The sequence below is a fragment of the Lampris incognitus genome, chromosome 18, assembly GCF_029633865.1.
Source record: "Lampris incognitus isolate fLamInc1 chromosome 18, fLamInc1.hap2, whole genome shotgun sequence".
Taxonomy (NCBI): Eukaryota; Metazoa; Chordata; class Actinopteri; order Lampriformes; family Lampridae; genus Lampris; species Lampris incognitus.
The window spans coordinates 38,157,900-38,180,793 of record NC_079228.1 but is presented as its reverse complement, the minus strand read 5'-3'; the positions used below and the strand labels follow the sequence as shown (position 1 = coordinate 38,180,793).

Sequence of the window (22,894 nt, the reverse complement as noted above, 5' to 3'; positions counted from 1 at the left end):
AGCCCAGACGTACGAAGAATACAGGAGATTGTTGTCACATGTAGGAGCAACCAGTACCTCCCAGAAATTCCTACAGCTTCTTCTTTAATGTTGCTGTAGGTTTCTTGACAGCCTCCCTGACCAGTTTTCTCTTTTCATTAATTTTGGAGGGACATCCCGTTCTTGGTAATGTCACTGTTGTGTCATATTTTCTCCACTTGTTGATGATCCTCTTCACTGTGTTCCACGGTTCATGTAATGCCTTGGAAATTCTTTTGTACCCCTCTCCTCATCAATACCTTTCAGCAATGAGATCCCGTTCATGCTTTGTAAGCTCTTTATGGACCATGGCTTTGCAGTTGGATGCAACCAAGAAGATGTCAGGAGAATCCTACAGGAAGAGCTGAACTTTATTTGGGGTTATCAAAGTCACTTTAACTGATGGCAGGTGTATACTAACTACTATTTAACATGAGTTTAAATGTGATTGGTTCATTCTGAACCCACCCACACCCCCAAAAAGTTTTGTATTTTTTTCTGTAAAATGTTTCTGATTGTTTTTCACTTTATTTTATAGGTTACAATTTAAAAAAAGAAAAAGTGGAAAAAGTTCTGACATGATTTGTCTTGGTTTCATTTTTTACATCGCAGAAACCTGCCATTTTAACAGGGGTGTGTAGACCTTTTATATCCACTGTACAGTATCCATCTATCTATCTAGCTATCTATTTAATCTGTCCGTCCATCTGTCCGTCCATCTGTCCGTCCAAGGGATTTCTATTAAATCCATATCCCAACATATTTCATCCATTTTCTTCTCATTTTACCTTACTCACCATTTGATTAGCTCAGAACTAGAAAGTCCAATCTTAAAAAAAACAAAACAAGAACTTGTCTTGGAAAATAACTGGTTTTGACTGTGCGACAAGTTTGTAGATGGTGTGCCAGTATCCATAGACATGCAGCTATTTTATATTTGTAAATACAAAATATTGTGAAAAATCAGTCATGTTTCAGAAAGCATTTATCTCACTGCCTGAACCCTCCCATGTTCCCTCTCTCTCTCTCGCTCTCTCTCTGTTCCAGGTTGAGTCCATATGAGTGGTACAACCCTCACCCCTGTCTGAGGGAGAGGAGGGACCTGCTGGAGAACCAGTACACTTTGGGAAACAGTCTGTGGTTTCCAGTTGGAGGTTTCATGCAGCAGGGTTCAGAGATCATGCCCCGGGCCCTGTCCACGCGCTGTGTCAGCGGCGTCTGGTCAGTACTGGGAGTGGTGGGGTGGGGGGTAAGGGTGATGTTGTGTGTATGGTGTGTTTTTGTGTGTGCACTAATTTTGGCGTCCCCCTTTCCCTTTTACTACCCGCCTCTCCTCTCTCTTCCCTGATCATTCAGTTCAGCGCCGTTCACTTCAGTTCAATGCAGTCCAGTTCAGCTCTGTTAAGTTCAGCTAGGTTCAGTTCACCTAGAAAAAAAGATGACAGTCGATATTGTCTGTTTTAACGTTTAAAAGCATTGTTATCGTTATAATTGCTGCGTTTTTCCTTTTAGTTATCCTTTGTTATACAGTCACGTGTTGTGCATAATATACACTTAAGGTAGCAAGAAGTCATACCACTAAGTGACAGATGTAGTTTATGTTGTTGGATAATTTCATTATCTAAATAATAATAATAATCATCATCATCATCATCATCAACTCAGGTAAAAAAAAAAAAGTTTGCAAATAATGTTTTTATTTTAAGCGCTGCTAATTCCCTTTTTTTTTCCAAAAAAAGAAGAGATGGAAATGGTATTGAATCGGAAGGTGTGTTTCCTGCAAGTGCACCAGTTTCCTCCCACAATCCAAAGACATGTAGGTCAGGTGAATTGGCCTTACTAAATTGTCCCTAGGTGTGTATGTGTGTCGGCCCTGTGATGGTCTGGCGGCCTGTCCAGGGTGTCTCCCCGCCTGCCGCCCAGTGACTGCTGGAATAGGCTCCAGCATCCCCATGACCCTGAGTAAGGGTAAGTGGTTTGGATAATGAATGAATAATAATTCCATTATAATTTTGTTATCCTCTTTCAATGTTATTGGTCTAAGGGTCTAAGGACAGGATGTTGCGAGGGTCTAAGGACAGGATGTTGTGTTGCTATTAGCCCACTGAGGCAAATTTGTAATTTGTGATATTGGGCTATACGAATGAATTGACTGGATTTGACTTAATAATAATAATAATAATAATGCATTTTATTCATGGGCGCTTTTCAGAGGAGTCAAGGACAACTTACAAAATAGTTAAATACAAGCAGTTCTGTATCAGACATAAGTTCAAACAAAGCAGGGGTATACAATAATAAGTTAATACAACAGATAGATATAAAATCATCATCTGTGCAAAACTCAACGTGGGTGGGTGTAACCATTAAAGTCAGACTGACTATGCCAGTTTGAAAAGGTGCATTTTAAAATGGTATTTGAAGGTGGAAAGAGAGTCAATATTCCGAATGTCGGTATCCAGGTGGCGTGGTGGTCTATTCCGTTGCCTACCAACACAGGAATTGCCGGTCCGAATCCCCGTGTTACCTCAACCTCGGTTGAACGTCCCTACAGACACAATGGGCCATGTCTGCCAGTGGGAAGCCAGACGTGGGTATGTGTCCTGGTCGCTGCAGTAGCACCTCCTCTGGTTGGTCGGGGCATCTGTCCAGGAGGAAGAGGGAACTGGGGGGGAATAGCGTGATCCTCCTACGCGCTATGTCCCCCAGGTGAAACTCCTTACTGTCAGGTGAAAAGTGGCTGGCAACTCCACATGTATCAAAGGAGGCATGTGTTAGTCTGCAGCCCTCCCCGGATCGGAAGAGGGGGTGGAGCAGTGACTGGGACGGCTCGGAAGAGTGGGGTAATTGGCCAAATACAATTGGGAAGAAAAAGGGGGGGAAATCAAAAAGATAAATAGAGCTGGGTGTCATCTGCATAGCAGTGAATTTGAATGCCAAATTTCCTGAAAATGTGCCCAAGAGGTAAAAAATAGATAATAAATAGGAGGTGGCCCAAAACAGAGCCCTGGGGAACACAGTTAATAACAGGAAAGGACTGTGATCTCAAATTTTTAAGTTGGAGAAACCGAGTGTGGGCAGAGAGATGTGGTCTAAACCAGGCAAGAGAGGTGCCAATGATTCCAATGGAAGCTAATCTCTCTAGGAGAATGTTATGTGAGATGTTATCCAAGGCTGCACTTAGATCAAGAAGGACGAGTATGGTTAAGAGCCCAGAGTTGGCTATCATCAACAGATCATTAATGATTTTCACCAAGGCTGTCTCCATGCTGTGAAAGGAGCGAAAACCAGACTGAAATTTTTCAAACGGGTTGTTGTCAGTCAAGTGAGCGTGTATGTGAGATGCAACTGTTCTTTTCGGTATTTTAGAGAGAAATGGTAAACTTGAAATTAGGTGTAAATTAATCAAATTCTCTGAGTTTACACCACGTTTCTTGAGTATTGGATTTATTACAGCAGTTTTGAGAGATAAGGGAACTAGACCAGAAGTAAAGTAGGAACGTGCCCTCCATTCAGGAGTTATACTACATCCCCAGAGTCATGAAACAGGCAGGCAACATCACTGCAGACCCCTCACACCCTGGTCACTCACAACCTGTTCCATCTCCTCCCCTCTGGCAGGCACTACAGAGCACTGTACCCCAAAATAACTAGATATAAAGTTTCTTTCCACAGGCTGTCATTCAAATGAACGCTTAACACTGTCAATAAATTGAAACAATTTGTACATACTGTACTGTACATACTGTACTGTACATTGTATGTATACTGGTACGCTCTTATCATGTCCATCTACCTCAGGCATGTATGTATGTAGTAACCTGTTAACATCTGTTTCAGCATCTCTGATATATTCTCTGCACCATTGCACTTTATCCCCTCTTGTTTCACCTGTATAAGTCAATCCTTGTATATATATCTGAAAGTTGTAGTGTTGGTATTCTATGTTTAAGTACACAGAGAGCCACGGGTTGCATGTTCTCCCCATGTCTGCATGGGTTTCCTCTGGGGGCTCCGGTTTCCTCCCACAGACCAAAGACATGTAGGTCAGGTGAATCGGCCGTACTAAATTGTCCCTAGGAAAGTGTGTGTGTGTGTGTGTGTGTCGGCCCTTTGATGGCCTGACGGCCTGTCCAGCGTGTCTCCCCGCCTGCCACCCAGTGACGGCTGGGATAGGCTGCAGCATCCCCACGACCCTGAGTGCAGGATAAGCGGGTTGGATAATGGATGGATGGATTTATACTCTCCTCTTGTAAGCTTCCCCCAAATCTCCCAGTCTTTTCTCCTGTCTTCTTTTTCTCCTCTCTCTCGTTTTCTCACTTCCTCTCCACTCCATTCCCCTCCTTTTCCTTCACTTCTCCTCTATCCATCCGTCTCTCCCTCTGAAACTGGAGCAGGAGGTGAACAGATGGTAAATACATTCTGTAGTGGAACAAATCATTTCTCGTTGCTTTCACCTCTTCCTTCCTGCCACTCTTCCTCCTGTTCCCGCTCTTCCTCCATTGCGTTTCCCCCTTCCACCCCTACTCTATGTCACTTCTTTCAGCTCCTGGTTGCTGTTTTTCTCTCCTTTTTTCTGTGCTCCTCTCAGGCTAGGGGTAATGAAGAGGCATCTTCTTTCTGTCTTTACCCTCATCTTTTCTCCCCCTACCCTTCTGTCTTGTCTTTTTCTGATTGTCTCCTCTGTCCTCTCAACTTCTCTCATCTTTTCTCTTCATCTCCCTCCCTCACCTCTCCCTCATGTCCATAGTGTAGTGCAGACATATGGAGGTATGATAGCATTGGAACTGTAAAGGACCATGAGCATCTTTCAGTGACAGCAGAGTCCTTCACTCCCCCGACTCACCGGACACTTAAAACACTAATGGTGCATTTACGTGGAATCCGGTAAATGGCGGACGGCAAACTGGAAGTCATTGTTTTGGATAAGAGCAGGGCGGTAAAATCGGATGACACCGGCAAATTATGCCGACAGTGGGAATGGCAGATGGCGCTGCCGTCCAAAGTGTTAATATTTTGACCTTTTGCCGTCCTCTGCGATGGAATTTACAACCATATGTTGCATAGCACATCACCAAAAAAAGATGGCGGATTAATTTTAAAGGTATGTTATTAAATAAAACAAGCACAAAACACGTCACAATAGCAAAAGTAGGTTATTTTTAAAAAAAAAATTTTTAACTGTCCTGCCATTCCGTTGCACAGTTTGTGGTTTTTCCCGTACCATTTTGCCAACTGCGGTTTACCGTCTCCCGGTTTCCATGTGAATGCAGTATAACGCTTTTTACACCGCCTTTTCAAGGCAGGAACAATGCACCATTAAACCGCCTGGCCATTCTGTGTGAAAAGTACGAACACGGAATGGGGGGGTCCTTGTTGTTACGGCGTTAAGCTAGCAGCGGAGGTCTATGTAAAAGGGACAGCCGACGCTGTTGTGTTACACGTTGTGACGCCTCCGTTTCTGGAACGCTGGTATGCCGTGTAAAATCACACACTGGGGAGTGGTTATGCCACCTTGGTTTGGTTCAGTGTGAAACAACAAAGCCGGTGTTAAGACGACTCTTAAATTACGCCGTTATTGCGCCATGTAAAAATTCCTACTGTAATCAGGAACATTTATTTGTCGGTTCCCCCAGCCCACAGCAGTGCAACACAAAGACAAAAACACATCCAAAACCTACAAGAACACATATATCCAAACTACAAAAAAAAACTACGAAAACATATATCCAACATATCAACAAAAAAAAGAAAAGAAAAATTCACTGTCCAAGAGAGCTAACACCAGCCAAGATGACTGTCGGAACTGCCGGTCTGCATGTGCTAGCAGTTAGCTTAGCCTGCCCCGCTTCCGCGTTCTATCAGACTGCCCTCAGTGTTTCCTCTTTGGGCGCAGCTCCAGGCAGGGCCGTGGTCCCCGGGCCCACCAGACGAAGCAGACCAAGCTCTCCCATGCGATCCAACACCAGCTGTCCCAGCCAGTCACCCTCGACAGACCTCCCCACTCCACGCGATGACACCAAAAACGCAAGTCAACGCTAGGCGAGGCTGCCGCCAGACTGTCCTCAGTGTTATCAGAACTGCTGGTCTGCATGGGCTAGCAGTTAGCTTATCCTGCCCTGCTCCCGTGTCCTGTCAGACCGCCTCAGTGTTTCCTCTTCAGGCACAGCTCCGGGCAGGGTTGTGGTCTGTAGGCCCACAGGACGCAGCAGACCAAGCTCCCCCAGCCAATCCAGCACCAGCTCTCCCAAGCCAGACACCCTCGACAGACCTCCCCCACTCCACGCGACGACACCAAAAACACAAGTCAACGCTAGGCGAGGCCACCGCCAGACTGTCCTTGGTGTTATCGGAACTGCCATTCTGCATATGCTAGCAGTTAGCTTAGCCTGCCCTGCTTCTATGTTCTGTCAGCCCGCCCTCGATGTTTCCTCTTCGGGCACAGCTCCAGGCAGGGTCGTGGTCCCCGGGCCCACAGGACGCAGCACACCATGCTCCCCCAGCCAATCTAGCACCAGCTCTCCCAGCATCAGATGAAGACACAAACGCAGACACGGACAAAGACACTACATAGATGGCACTGGGTGAGGCAACTGCAAACATAAGTTTGCACTACCACCTTCCCACACCGGTACTGGGTGAGGCCACTGCAAATGTGAGTTCGTGCTGCCATCTTCCCGCACTGGCATTGGAAAAAGACTGTAAAAGACTGTCATGAAACTGCCTGTCTGGCTGAATGGCTGTCTGACTGTATGACTGGCTGACTATCTATCTAATTGTTTGATTTATTTGTTGTCTGTCAGGCTGGCTGTAAGGACTATCCAGTTACCAACTAATGGAATTGACAGCTGCAGTTTTGAATTCAAGTAGTCTGGTCTAGTTTTAATCAGACTGAAAAGGGTCTCTGATGGTTATCATAAAAGGTTTCCTGTGATTTTGTTTTATCGCTCTCTTTCTCTCTCTTTGTTAGTTTTTCTCTTCCTTCTTTTTGCCTTTTATTTGATCTTTTCTCTCTATCAGGAAGAGATACCTTTAAAGCTTTTTCTAGAAATATTGTTGAATCCAAGAGCATTAGGGCATTCCTGGCAGAGGGATCGGCCTTGTTTCAAATCGTTGTCAGTCCCTGCAAAAGACCACAGATGTACGTTAGCTTTAAGCTAACTGTAGTGCATTTCTTTAGTTGTGCACGTGAAACGGTTTTACAAAGAATAACCAGAGAAGAAGAGAGATGAGTTGGAGTTGGCTTCAATGCTCTCTCTCTCTCTCTCTCTCTCTCTCTCTCTCTCTCTCTCTCTCTCTCTCTCTCTCTCTCTCTCTCTCTCTCTCTCTCTCTCTTTTTCATCGGTTGGTAAATGTTAATTAAAAAAAATGAGAATGCTCAAATATCTTCCTCTTTGTCCAGGTAAATAAAGGTTAATAAAGACCTCTTGCTCTCTTTCCGTCTGTCTTTCAGGTGGGCATTCACTCTTATCATCATCTCCTCTTACACGGCTAACCTGGCAGCCTTCCTCACCGTCCAGAGGATGGAGGTCCCCATCGAGTCACCAGACGACTTGGCTGACCAGACCAATATACAGTATGGTACCATCCACGGAGGATCAACTATGACCTTCTTCATGGTGAGAGAGAGAGAGAGAGCAGTTGAAGTGTGACAAATTTAAACAGAGAAAATGGGATGAGAGAGAGAGAGAAGAGAGAGAGAGAGAGAGAGAGAGAGAGAGAGAGAGAGAGAGAGAGAGAGATAAAGGCAGTGGTGAGAAAGTGAGTGAATGAAATACAAAGATGTGATTGAGTTTGATATTGATATCACAGATGCTATCTGAGCCCTCTGTCCTTCGCAGAACAGGTAAAAACTATTATTGTTTTGTATTGTTGATAAATTTATTTTTTGGCAATGTCTTAATAAAGCTGCATTTCATGTCAATAAAGCAACCTTGAACTTAATTGACTAAAAAAAAAATTAATGTGACCTTTTTTTACTCTTTCTCACTCACTCACTCACTCACTCACTCACTCACTCACACACACACACACACGCACTTTTAATTTAATTCAGTTCAGTGAGCTTTATTGGCATGACATACATGTGCACATACTCCCAAAGCTTAGATTTGAAGATAACTGAAACAGAAATAAAATAAGATGGAATAAAATAAGTTGTGCACTAAATCAACAGATTCTTTGCATGAAATTGTTCTGTATAGAGACTGATGATGAAAAAAGTAGAAAATACATGTGCTTATTAGATGACAGAGTACAGCATTTGTGTGTTTCTTATATTATGACATGACACATTGTGAACAGTGCTCGAATGTTTCAGGATTTTTCTCCAATAAAAACTTAAATATTTTTCCATTGGCACCTCAATCTTGGAACTTTTCTAGGTCCTTGGAAATTTTTGAAGAATATTTGTTTTTGATGAGTTTGTATTTATCACAGGAGAGAATGAATCTCCTGAGTCACAGTGGATATACCAACATGCTCGAATTTGTTGGTAACCCTCCACAAATAAAAAATACCTGTGAAATGCAGTTTTCTCTGAAATAACTTGAAACTGACAAAGGTAATTGGCATCCACCATTGTTCATTCCATATTTCATGGAAATCAGATTTTACTTTTGATTTTTTATTCAGCATAATATTGTAAATAATAAAACAATAACTTTTAATTTAATTCAGAAAGAAAGTCTGGGAAAGTCTACTCTAGGGTGCTGGAATGGAGGGTCTGCCCTATTGTCGAACCTTGGATCTAGGAGGAACAATGCGGATTCCATCCTGGCCGTGGAGCAACGGACCAACTCTTTACCCTTGTGGAGGTGCTGAGGGGGACATGGGAGTTTTACCAACCAGTCTACATGTGTTTTGTGGACTTGGAGAAGGCTTACAACCGTGTACCCTGGGGCACTCTGGGGGGTACTGCGGGAGTATGGGGTACCGGGGCAGTTGCTACAAGCCATCTGGTCCTTGTATAACCAGAGTGAGAGCTGTGTCCACATTCTCGGCACAAAGTCAAACACGTTTTCGGTGGGTGTTGGACTCCGCCAAGGTTGTCCCTTGTCTCCGATTCTCTTTGTGATATTTATGGACAGGATCTCGAGGCACAGCCAAGGTGAGGAGTATGTCCATTTTGGGAACCTCAGAATTGCATCTCTGCTCTTCGCAGATGATGTGGTTTTGTTTGCTTCATCAGAACGCAACCTCCGGCGCACACTGGGGCAGTTTGCAGCTGAGTGTAAAATGGCTGAGATGATAGTCAGCACCTCCAAGTCTGAGGCCATGGTTCTCTACCGGAAAATGGTGGATTGCTCCCTCTGGGTTGGGGATGAGTTGTTGCCTCAAGTGAAGGAGTTCAAATATCTTGGGGTCTTGTTCATGAGTGAGGGTAGGATGCAGTGGGAGATTGACAGGCGGATTGGTGTAGAGTCAGCAGTAGTGCAGATGTTGTACTGGACCATTGTGGTGAAGAGGGAGCTGAGCCAGCCGGAAGGCAAAGCTCTCAATTTACCAGTCAATCTTTGTTCCAACCCTCACCTATGGTTATGAACTTTGGGTCGTGACCGAAAGGGTGAGATCACGGATACAAGCGGCTGAAGTGAGTTTCTTCTGTAGGGTGTCTGGGCTCAGCCTTTGAGATATACGTTGAGGAGCTTGGACATCCGGAGGGAGCTTGGAGTAGAGCCGCTGCTCCTTCACGTTGAAAGGAGTCAGTGGAGGTGGTTTGGACATCTGATAAGGATGCTTCCCGATTGCCTTCCTTTGGAGGTTTTCTGGGCCTGTCCAACTGGGAGGAGACCACAAGGTAGACCCAGAACTCATTGAAGGGACTACATGTCCAATCTGGCCTGGGAACACCTTGAGATCCCCCAGGAGGAGCTGGAGGGTGTTGTTGGGGAGAGGGATGTCTGGAGTGCCCTACTTAGCTTGCTGCCACCATGACCCGACCCCAGAGAAGCGGCTGATGATGAGATGAGATGAGATGAGGTAAAACAAATTAAAATGGCATGGGCAAAAATGATGGGACCTTTAACCTAATATTTTGTTGCACAACCTTTAAAGGCAGTCATTGCAATCAAACATTTTCTGTAGCTCTCAGTGAGATTTCTGCACCTGTAAACGGGTATTTCGGCCCACCCTTCCTGAGCAGACTGCTTCGGCTGTCTCAGGTTTGATGGGTGCTTTCTCCAGACTGCAAGTTTCAGCTCTATCCATAGATGTTCGATAGGATTCAGAGCAGAACTCATAGGCTACTTCACAATAGTCCAGTGTTTTGTTCTTATCCATTCTTGGGTGCTTTTAGCTGTGTTTTTGGTCATTATGCTGTTAGAGGACCCGTTTTTAAAGATTAAGGGTGATGTGCAGAACTGTAGCAACTACAAAGGTATAAAGTTGATCAGCCACAGCATGAAGATTTGGGAAAGAGTAATAGAAGCTAGGTTAAGGGGTGAGGTGATGATTAGCGAGCAGCAGTATGGTTTCATGCTAGGAAACAGCACTACATATGTGATATTTGCTTTGAGAATGTTGATGGAGAAGTATAGAGAAGGTCAGAAGGAGTTACATTTTGTCTTTGTGGATTTAGAGAAAGTATATGACAGGGTGCCAAGATAGGAGGTGTGGTATTGTATGAGGAAATCGGGAGTGGCAGAGAAGTATGTAAGAGTGGTGGAGGATGTGTATGAGGGCAGTATGACAGTGGTGAGGTGTGTGGTAAGAATGACAGATGGTTTCAAGGTGGAGGTAGGATTACATCAAGGATCAGCTCTGAGCCCCTTCTTGTTTGCAATGGTGTTGGACAGGTTGACAGACAAGATCAGGCAGGAGTCTCCGTGGACTATGATGTTCAAGGATGACGTTTTTATCTGTAGTTAGAGTTGGCAGCAAGTTGAGGAGAGCCTGGAGAGGTGTAGGTATGCACTGGAGCGAAGAGGAATGAAAGTCAGTAGGAGCGAGACGGAATACATATGCGTGAATGAGAGGAAGGACAGCAGAATGGTGAGGATGCAACGAGTAGCGGTGGTGAAAGTGGATGACTTTAAATACTGTTCAAAGTAACGGAGTGCAAAAGAGAGGTGAAGAAGTGAGTAGAAGAGTGCAGGCAGGGCGGAGTAGGTGGAGAAGAGTATCAGGTGATTTGCGAGAACGGAGGCGGAGCTAGAGGTAGCAGAGTTGAAGATGCTAAGATTGTCATTGGGAGTGACGAAGGACAGGATTAGGAACCATTATATTAGAGGGACAGCTCAGGTTGGACGGTTTGGAGACAAAGCAAGAGAGGCAAGATTGAGATGGCTTGGACATGTGGAGGAGAGATGCTCAGTATATTGGGAGAAGGATGCTGATGCCAGGAAAGAGGAAAAGAGGAAGGCCAAAGAGGAGGTTTATGGATGTGGTGAGGGAGGACATGCAAGTGGCTGGCGTGACAGAAGATGATGCAGGGAACAGGAAGTGATGGAAACGGACAATCCACTGTGGCGACCCCTAATGGGAACAGCCGATAGTGATTGTAGTAGTAGATCCTGTTGGAGGACCCATGACCTGTGACTGAGACAGAGCTTTCTGACATTGGGCAGGGCGTTTGGTTTCAGAATGTCTTGATAGTCTTTAGATTTCATCGTGCCCTCTAGATTCAAGGCACCCTGTGCCAGGCGTAGCGAAGAAGCCCTAAAACATAACCAAGCCTCCTCTATGTTTCACTGTAGGTATGGTGTTCTTTTCTTTGGCAGTGTCCTTTTTTCATCTGTGAACATAGAGCTGACATGACTTGCCAGAAAGCTCCTGTTTTGACTCATCTGTCCAAAGCACATTCTCCCAGAAGATTTGTGGCTTGTCAATATGCATTTCAGCAAATTCCAGTCTGTTTTTTTTTCTTTCAAAAGTACAGTCCTCCTGGGTCTTCTTCCATCGCACCATCTGTTGCTCAAAAAGCAGTGGATGGTGCAATAAGAAACAGACGTTCCTTCACCTTGGAGTTCAGCTTGTATCTCTTTGGCAGATATCCTTGGTTCTTTTTCTATCATTCAAATCATCCAGGAGTTGATTTTCCTCTTGTTGCCTTGCCCAGGGAGGTTGGCTACAGTTGTCACAGGAACATCAAGCTGCCTGGAGGTGGTCTTGTTGACTTTACATGCTTCTATATTCATTTCTTTCTGATCTCCTCTGACAGCTCTCTCCTTTGGTCTCTCTGGTCCATGTTCAGTGTGGTGCACACAATGATACCAAACAGCACAGTGATTACTTTTCTCCATTCAAGTAGGCCGAATGACTGATTACAAGATTAGAGACGTGTGGTACTAATTTTAAAAAAACTAATTAGTTTGAAATATCACTATAATCCAATTATTTATTATCTTTTTTATTTATTATCTTTAAGGTTTTTTGATTTCATAGCCAAAGGCTACTGAAATTCAGGATGGTCATTAGGGTGTGGCTGGGTGGGCTAAACACTGGGGCTAAACCACTTGGAAAAATGTAGAAAAACGAGAAATTCACTGGTGACAGCCCCCTTCCTGCTCTGTCGTCACTTTACAAAAAAAAAAAAAAGGTGAGCAACGAGACCACCGACAGCAGCTTTGAGGTTGAGGATGTGGAAGTGGAAGATGATTCCGCTTTCTCAGTGGAAGCTTCGATGGTGTTTTAAGCCCCCAACGTACTCTTCCAGGCAACACTGCATGGAAGGCACTCCCCGCCCCCAACAGTTTCATCCAATCACAACACTGGTTAGGGTTAGGTTAGCGCCAGTGCTGTGATTGGCTGAAACTGTAGGGGGCGGGGAGTGCCTTCCATGCAGCGCTGCCTTGAAGAGTACGTTGGGGGCTTAAAACACCATCGAGCCAGTGGAAGTTGACTACTCGCCTCACGAATATGTTGCTCAGCCAATACAGCCATATTCCTTCGAGCCAAAAGGGTGCGTCTCCACTTTTATAGCGTCCCGCTATGGACACGCCCTCTATGCTAATGGTAATTCGTGGTGCAGCAAGTTACCACGTTTCCACCAACTGGAAATCAGTTACTCGACCGCTGATATCGCTCATCTGGCCATAAATGTGATTTTAGGGCTACCATTTGTCTCATCAATCACATCCACACTTCTTACATCGGTTAACAACAGGAAAAGGATTTTGATGCAAGTATGTCTTTAAAGGGTACCAACAAATTTGGGCATGTCTTTACACTATTTCCTCTCTTCGCAGCCATCTTCTTTATGCCTTCCCGTCTCTCTCTCTCTCTCTCTCTCTCTCTCTCTCTCTCTCTCTCTCTCTCTCTCTCTCTCTCTCTCTCTCTCTCTCTCTCTCTCACTCATTCTCTCGCTCTCTCACTCTCTGTCCAGAACTCACGGTACCAGACCTACCAGCGGATGTGGAATTACATGCACTCCAAGCAGCCCAGTGTGTTCGTCAAGAGCACCGAGGAAGGCATTGCCCGTGTGCTTAACTCCAAGTACGCCTTCCTGATGGAGAGCACCATGAACGAGTACCACCGTCGGCTCAACTGCAACCTGACACAGATTGGTGGCCTGCTGGACACCAAGGGATATGGCATCGGCATGCCTCTGGGTGAGTTCACCACCACCCTTCTAAAGACAGGAGAATGCTGTTCAATTAACACTAGAATGACCAAGGCCATCGTTTTGACGGTTTTGGATTTTAAAAGTTTAATACCTTTATAAAAAAAAAAGATACAGACCTGAATGCTCTTGAGGTTGCATATATTTGCATTAAAATGAGTTTTAGATCAATTGCACAAAAAAAAGTTATGATAAGCTCTACCTAAAATGGCTCGTAATTTGCGCGTGATCGTGCACGTCATGTCACTATTTATGACGTGTGTTGGTCATGGACAGAGCAACGAACTTTCTTCATGAAGTCATTGCTCTGTCCAGAGTAATAGTCTAAACTTGATTTTTGATTATTGCCAACCTGTCTGGGTACAGATGCCGTTACAGATGCACCATGACTACCACCAAGGCGTTGCAGTATTTACAGGCGTTGGACAGCGGCCATTTTAAATTGTTAGAAAAATAGTATTAAAGTTGTTAAAATGTTAATTTTGATGTTAGTTAGTTTCATAACAGACATACTAACATGTGTAATACATTAATATCTCAGTTGGGTATTTATCCTGACAGAATATAGAGTTTAAAAACCGTGGCAGTCATTTTGACCGCCCATTGTTGTTTTAGGTAGGAGTGAGATCCTGGTCGTTCTAGTGTTAAAGAACTAGTTTGGATTTTTTTAAGTCTACCTCTGTTTTATACTCACCACTCCTGTACTGTGTGGTACATCATTTTTTTTTTCATTTTCACGGTCATCCATCCTTTTCTTCACACTGGACATGCAGCTCCAGCTTGTCATCTTTTTATCCTCCTCCCTCTCTGTCTGCGTGGCTGTCTCCACTTATTTTGTGGAAAAATACAACCTTGTGTGTTGATATGGCGAGTAAACAGGTTTTGTGACGGATAGATTTTTCCATGACAACCAGCAGCGGTAGCTGACATCAGCAGATAATACTTACAACTTTTACTACTACTACTTATACTACAACCTTCACATCACAAACTGCAGATAAAATATTTCCACACTGACTCTTTGTGATGAGGTTTTGTAGGTACTCCAAAAGTTCTTTTCCTACAAGCTCTTCATTAAATGCTACTTGGGCTGTTGTTGATGATCCTGTTGCTGCCTGCATAAGATGAAACCCCGCCTCACCTTCCTTCTGATAGGTTGGCTTACAGGAACTTGGTGGACAAGTCACATAGGCTCATCTGAAAGGTTGACATTTCTGAAACCTTTGCCAGATGCAGCTCATTCTGACAAGCAACTCTTCTCCATTTGCTTTTAGGTGAAAATGTTGGTGGCAGTCTGGAAAAATGTACCTCTGAACTCAAATGTCATGTTTCTGGACAGCTGAATCATTGTTATGTGTGTTACGATTAGAGATTGTTTCTCTACACATCCATCTTACATATGTGCCTATTCGTTCCTTCTGTGGGGTCATTGTTACAGAAGCAGATATTTGCCAGTGTCCAAACTTGATGTTGTAGGATGGTCTTTATAACCACCAAAATTACCCATCAGCCTCAGGTGGGGCTCTGAACACTGGCTAAATCATTGTTGTTAAAAAAAGCTGTTTTTTTTTCTTCTTCTCAGTTTTCCACAAAGCCAGCGATCAAAGAAAGTCCCTTTTCTGGGAATGCTTTGTGTTTCAAGCAGAACATTTCCCTTTGACTGTACAGTACCATGTTTTTATATCATTTAACAGCTGAAGATTTTCTTGAACCTGAGATGCACTCCAGACTATGTAGGAGGAACATCCAAACAGGTTCTGATCATGTTCATTTTAAAACTAATCCCACCTGCATTGAATTGGGGTTGAGTAGATTAGCGAGGTAAATAGGAACAGATTAAAGAGATTTACTTAAAATCTGGACTGTGATCAGCCAAACGTAGAACAACATCACTGTAGACTATCAAAGGAGAGATCTTTCTTCCAGGACAGATAGGTATGCAGTCGATGACAAGTTGGCAAAATAGACAATGATGAAATAGATTTAGAAATAAAATACTTCAATATCAAGTCCAATAAAAATCATGGTTTCCAATTTCGATGTAGTTTTTAACAGAAAGTTTGTTGATATAGAGTTATCCAAAATATCGGAACTGCAGTTGTGATGAAAATGTGACTAAAGCCCCTTGAGAAACTCTGGTTGTCAACATAATTAAACCATTTCTGAAAACAAACAGATTCTGGTAAACGACATCATCTAATACTCTGATTTGATTAGACGGTCAGTGAATTGTCATCATCAGTCTGTCAGCTGGTCTGTTTTTGAATAGTTGCTTAGCAACATCATGCTAGTTAGCGAGCTAGATAGCTATCAATAAAGACTCTTGTGAAGTCAACCTGTTGAAAATTGTCTGTGTTCAGAGAGGGGGCGCTGAAACAGTTATAACAAATCAAATCGTACTTCTGAAGATGAGTAAATGACAGATAAATAAATGACACTCTTAACATTAATATTACACAATAAAAACTGACTAAATCAAAATCAACAGACTGGAACCTTAAGAAAAGCACTACATGACTACATAACCATGGTGACAGTCGTAGTTAATATGACGTGCATGCATTTGTGTGTGTATATGTCTATACAAAACTGACGGCAGGCTCTTCAACCTTAATAGGTTCAAGGCCAAAAGTAAAGTCTGCAACACGTGGAGCTTCAGTATGCAGACGACAACGCCATCGCAGCACACTCCACAGAAGACCTCCAGGTCATTGTGAATGCCTTTGCCAAGGCATACAGAACTCTGGGTCTAGTATTAAACATCAAGAAGACTCAGGTCCTATATCAACCTCCACCCAGCCAGCCATCTATCCAGCCCACCATAAAAGTGGACAGCAACATTTTTGAAAACGTTGATGACTTCCCTTACCACAGTAACCTTCTCCCCTGAAAAGCTGCCATCGAATCTGAGGTCAACCATCACCTGAGTTGTGCCAGTGGTGCTTACGCCAGACTCAGGGAAAGAGTCTATGAAGATGGAGACCTAAAGGTCCTAACAAAAATCCTGGTCCACAGAGCTGTTGTTCTCCCCACCCTGCTATATGGAGCAGAGTCATGGACCACCTACAGCAGGCACCTGAGAGCCCTGGAACAATACCACCAAAGATCCTTATAAAAGATCCTGAGGATCAGTTGGAAGGACAGACGCACCAACATCAGCATTCTAGAATAAGCCAACATGACTAGCATCCCCACCACAATAATGTAGCACCAACGCCAGTGGACAGGCCATGTCATCCGCATGTCCAACACACGTCTCCCCAAACAGATCCTGTACTCCCAGCTGAAGGAAGGTCAGTGAGCTCCCGACGGGCAAAAGAAACATTTCAAGGACAGTATCAAGACCAGTCTGAAAAAATTCAACATCACATTGAGCAACTGGGAACACATTGCACTGGAGAGGTGCTCCTGGAAGGAATCCACGCAGGAAGGAGCTGCACATCATGAAATGGAATTCTACTGTGCCGCAGAGAAAAAGCAACTGCACCACAAGGAGAGAGAGAAAAAGGCTCAACCACCACCACCTTCCCCTGTTCACACTGCACCAAAGTATGAGGATTGCGGATTGGCCTCTACAGCCATCTAAAGACCCACAAGTAGACAACCCGATGGACAGGACAGTCATACTGGCTTTGAGTGACTGCCAATGATGATAATGGTATGTGTGTGTACATACATGAGTACATGAAGATGAAGATTGGGTGGGCAAATTGTTCACATGAACAAAGCAACAGAAACATAGGAATCGGAGGACACGTACATGCTGGCATGGTGGGAGTTAAAAGTCCAAAAAGTCCTTTATATTGCTGATTCCCTGTCCAACATTCAACACTGAGTCTCAAGAGGATGCAGCTGGTGAAATCTGTCTCTTGCCAAATGTAAAGAAAAAGACCGGACAAACTGTCCTCAGCAATGCTGCTCTGCGTTTGGCTGCTGTGACGAACATCGTCCAGCTTTTTGGTAAATCTCTTTAGTGCGTTCGTATTTACCTTGCTGATCTACCCAACTCCAATTCAATGCAGGTGGGATTAGTTTTAAGCTGGGCATGATCAGAACCTGTTTGGATGGCTTCTTGCACAGATTCTGGGCTCAACTCGTTCTTCAGAAAATCTTCATCTGTTTAATGACAAAAAAGATGGTACAGCCATCATGAAACGTTTGCTTTGAGACATAAGGACTCCGTATGCATGGCCTACAAATGCCTTGCCAATTAGTGTATGTGTTCTTGTGGGTGTATTATTACTCAGAAAACTTGCAAGTATCTTATTTAAGATTACATATTTTGCAGTCTACAGATTGAATCCTGGGAAGACCAACGTTCACCATTGACGTAACATCCAATGTAATGGCAGCGAAATTTCCCTTAACCTTTTTTTTTTTTTGAGATGCACAAACAGAATAATGTGTGAAGTTTAGCAAGTGGGATGTCAAGAAGGACAGTCTTGCCTATGGATAACAGGATGATAGACCCTGTTTTAAGATTGTAAATAATGCATTTTGACTTGTCGTTTATTAGTTAGTGGAAAGGGTGCATGAATCAATGACTAGTCTGTCTGAAAGTGGATACGTCTGACTGTCCAAACCTTGTTACAGTGTGGCCTTTTTATTATTTAGCTTTTTTTGTTTTTATTTTTCAACAGTTCTTTTTCTATTGAATGTATTACCTAATTTTTCTCTCTGTCTCTCTTTCTCTTTTTCTCTCTCTCTCTCTGCCTATCTTCCTCAGGCATGAGTTGGGTTAATTTGAGCTGGATACTGATCTGTTGTTGTAAAGAGGTACTGGCTGGGATGACAAGGAGCTTGGTCTTAGAGAGGTTACGTTAAAGGTGGCGTTCTTTCATCCATGCCAATATATCGGCAAGTTGGGACATGATCTGAGCTGAGACTGTGGTCTTCAGGCGGGAACGACAGGAAGAGCTGGGTATCAGCTTAGCAGTGGTATGAGAAACCATGGGAGCAGATGATTACATCAAGTTAGGTGGTATATATTGAGGAGAGAAGGGGACCAAGCACTGACCCTTGAGGAACCCCTGTGGATAAGCCACGCTATTTGGACATTTCTCCCCTCCAAGATACTCTAAAATATCTCCCTGAGAGGTAGGACATGAACCAACGGAGGGCAGCTCCTGAGACACTAAGCTCAGTGAGTGTGGAGAGGAGGACTCGGTTATTAACTGTGTCAAAGGCAGCTGACAAATTCAGCAGCAATAGAGCTGAGGACTAACCAGCAGCTCTACCTGGACGCAGTGATTACACTCGCACAGGTAGACTCACAGGTCTTTACCCAATTCGGTCTACACACAAGGGCTGACTCTTCCGCTGACGCTACAGCACAGCTTTGCGTGTTTACCAGGAAGTATCACAGCTGAACAAATGCCTTTCAGATTTTCACAGCAAGGCAATAGTAGAGGGTTTGACCAGCGTCAGCTGACCCACCTATCGAAACTCAGTGAAAACAGGAAGTGCTCTGCTCCAACAAAGCCTGACAACAGCTTCAATCCCAATAAAACCCCAAAACTACTACTACTACTACTACTACTTTCGGCTGCTCCCATTAGGGGTCGCCACAGCGGATCATCCATTTCCATCTCTTCCTGTCCTCTGCATCTTCCTCTGTCACACCAGCCACCTGCATTTCTTCCCTCACCACATCCATAAACCTCCTCTTTGGCCTTCCTCTTTTCCTGTTCCCTGGCAGCTCCATATTCAGTATCCTTCTCCCAATATACCCAGCCTCTCTCCTCCACACATGTCCAAGCCATCTCAATCTTGCCTCTCTTGCTTTGTCTCCAAACCGTCCAACCTGAGCTGTCCCTCTAATATAATCATTCCTAATCCTGTCCTTCTTCGTTACTCCCAGTGAAAATCTTATCATCTTCAACTCTGCCACCTCCAGCTCCACCTCCTGTCTTTTTGTTAGTCCTCCCTCCCAAGTATTTAAACTCAAATGCCTTTGTCACCTCCACTCCTTGCGTCCTGACCATTCCACTGTCCTCCCTCTCATTCATGCATAGGTATTCCATCTTGCTCCTACTGACTTTCATTCCTCTTCTCTCCAGTGCATACCTCCACCTCTCCAGGCTCTCCTCAACCTGCACCCTACTCTCACTACAGATCACAATGTCATCTGCAAACATCATCGTCCATGGAGACTCCTGCCTGATCTTGTCCGTCAACCTGTCCATCACCATTGCAAACAAGAAAGGGCTCAGAGCCGATCCTTGATGTAATCCCACCTCCACCTTGAACCCATCTGTAATTCCAACCGCAAACCTCACCATTGTCAAACTTCCCTCATACATATCCTGCACCAATCCTACATACTTCTCTGCAACTCCTGACTTCCTCATACAATACTACACCTCCTCTCTCGGCACCCTGTCATATGCTTTCTCTAGATCTACAAAGACACAATGCAACTCTTTCTGGCCTTCTCTATCCTCCCCATCAACATTCTCAAAGCAAACATCACATCTGTGGTGCTCTTTCATGGCATGAAACCATACTGCTGCTCGCTGATCATCACCTCTCCTTTTAACCTAGCTTCTATTTCCCAAATCTTCATGCTGTGGCTGATCAACTTTATACCTCTGTAGTTGTTACAGTTCTGCACATCGCCCTTGTTCTTGAAAATCGGTACCGGTATGCTTCTTCTCCACTCCTCAGGCATCCTCTCACTTTCCAAGATTGTGTTAAACAATCTAGTTAAAAACTCCACTGCCATCTCTCCTAAACATCTCCATGCCTCCACAGGTATGTCATCAGGACCAACTGCCTTTCCACTCTTCATCCTCTTCATAGCTGCCCTCACTTCCCCCTTGTTAATCCACGGAACTTCCTGATTCACTATCCCTACACAATAAAACTCAAAAACAAAGTTTCAAAAACACTTACCAACCAACTGCTGCCTTCTATGTTCTAAATCAGAGCTTGTGTTGATAATACTGTCTTAGAATAACAAACAAACAAGCGCATGGAGAAATAATCAATAGCAACTATATTAAACTGCAAAACTAATAAACTACAAGACACAGCACAGAAAATTACTCCACATGCCCTCCTTATCCCTTTTATGATTGTAGGTTTTTTTTTAAATTTCTATCTGTTTTTTATCTTTTATCACTTGAATGTTATGTTCTATAATTCAACTAAAAGTAAAGTGCATTTGTGCCCACCAGCACTCCTACAGTAGCCTTGAGCAACATGGACCAGATCAAGGGAATTATCGCCTTCAGGCTGTTCTGTCTGTAGAAATGCCTGTGTAAAATTGTATGACTTTTTTCTGGGGAAGACTATGTGAAGTACAGTTACTTTGTACAAATTAGCCAATAGTGCAGTTACCTGGTGTAAATGTACCACAAGCATATAGTTACTTGGTGTAAACTGAGTAACAGCGTGTTGTTAATTGGTGTGAATTGACTAATGGTGTATAGTTACTTGGTGTAGATTGATCAGTAGTATTCAGCTAGCTGGTGTAAATTGACCATTAGAATAATCGCCTGAGAATGACAGAGTAAAATCTGTTTGCAAGCTTCTTTTTGGACACAGAGGTCGGTCTGACGGGACTCATAATCGGGGCAGGCTAGGCTAACTGCTAGCCCATGCAGACTGGCAGTTATGACAGTCATCCTGGCTGGCGTTTGTTACCTTGGACAGTGGTGTTTTTTTTTTTTTTAGTTTGGCTGTTTGTGTTAATATGAATTAGTATGTTCTTGTAGTTCTTGATTGTGTTTCTGTCTGTGTGTTGCACTGCTGTGGGCTGGGCGAAACGGCATTACGTTTCATTTCATGTGCACAAGTACATGAGGTGAAACGTGTTCCTGATGAAAAGTGTTCCTGATTCTTTTTATTTTATTGAATTTTTCATCTTTTTTTCCTGTCTTGGTTAAAGTTGTTTTTGGCCAGACCAGTTATACAAGTGACTTGAAACAGGGAAGTAAACCTCCACATGACAAAGTAAGAGACTATATTTTTACTACTTGGGCATAGTAATATTTTGCAGATTGTTGTAAATGCTTGTGTAACTTTTCTGATGTACAGCATGTTTACCAAGCTAACGTCTTCCTTTTTGTCTTTCTTTATCGTTTTTTTCGTGTTGTGCAAAACGAGTGTGGACGTTGGTGTTTGATGTTTGGCTGAAGACAGTGAAAAAACTGAGAAATGGAAAAGTATTTCTTACAAGTGCAGCATTTTGAAAGTGTGATTGTTTCGCAGTAGAGACTCACTTTTTACTTTTTTCATTTACTATTCACAAATCAGTCTGAAGATACTTCTCTCTCTCCATCTCCCCGGTGTCTTTCCTCGATTCTGTTTTCTTTCTTTCTCTCTTCATCGCTCTCTTCCTCCTCCTCTTACACTCCAGGCTGTCTGTACAAAGAAGAGTTCATGTGAGGTCTTTGACATTTCTATAAGAATAACAGTCTCTCTCTCTCTCTCTCTCCCCGTCTCCCCCCGTCCCTCCCTCCCCCCCTCAGGCTCTCCATTCAGAGATGAGATTACATTGGGGGTCTTACAGCTGCAGGAGAACAACAGAATAGAGATCCTGAAGAGGAGGTGGTGGGAGGGGGGTCAGTGCCCCAAAGAGGAGGACCACCGAGCTAAAGGTGGGCGTGTCCCCTGGAACACCGGGTGTCATGTGACACCAGCAAATTTAACACCAACAACACCTAAAAAAAAACACGGCACAGAAGTTAGGAATATGCACACAACAGTGTTATTATACACATCGAAATCCAAGCCGCCACCTCTTCTGATGTGGTACAAAAACATGAAAATAGACTGATCAGCAACATAATGTGACAGGAATATTTAATTAATGTATTTAAGTGCCTATTGCTTGCTCTTCAACATTCAACATGCGGCTGCCTTCTTCTTCTTCTTGTCCTTTTGTGTAAGACTCACACTTCCTGTGCAGGCACTATTGCATTTCAGTACTTGGCGGGAATGGCAGACCCCGCCACCACCAATGAAAAGTAGCATAACAAGGAACAATTACAGAATGCTAACACTTTGAATGGTTGTTGTTAAAAATGGTATGATGTGGAATTTTTAATGTAAAAAAGTTCTGGGTTACATCTTCAGTAGCTAAGCTGACCACACTGGACTCAACAGAACCAGACAGAGTTAAAACAGGTAAAGTCAGCTTGCTTCACAACAAAACAAAAAAACGTAAGACTTTCCATAATGTTCACCATATCCAGCTCTGTACTTTTAGATATTCCCAATGTCACTCTCACTCTCCCCCTCTCTCTCTCGCTCCCTCTTCCTCTCTCTCTCTCGCTCTCTCTCTCTCCCTCCCTCTCTCGCTCTCTCTCT

At 43.7% G+C, this 22,894-nt stretch overlaps 1 protein-coding gene across 1 annotated transcript in view; it reads left to right on the top strand.

Moving 5' to 3' along the window:
• The window catches only part of LOC130128449 (glutamate receptor ionotropic, kainate 5-like), a 175,608-nt gene that overhangs the window by 134,767 nt on the left and 17,947 nt on the right, over nucleotides 1-22,894 (top strand). The window contains exons 16-19 of the mRNA XM_056298057.1: nucleotides 1,066-1,239; nucleotides 7,472-7,637; nucleotides 13,343-13,568; nucleotides 22,054-22,182. Of these exons, the coding sequence (XP_056154032.1) occupies nucleotides 1,066-1,239; nucleotides 7,472-7,637; nucleotides 13,343-13,568; nucleotides 22,054-22,182 (695 nt within the window). The remainder of the gene's footprint in view (nucleotides 1-1,065; nucleotides 1,240-7,471; nucleotides 7,638-13,342; nucleotides 13,569-22,053; nucleotides 22,183-22,894) is intronic.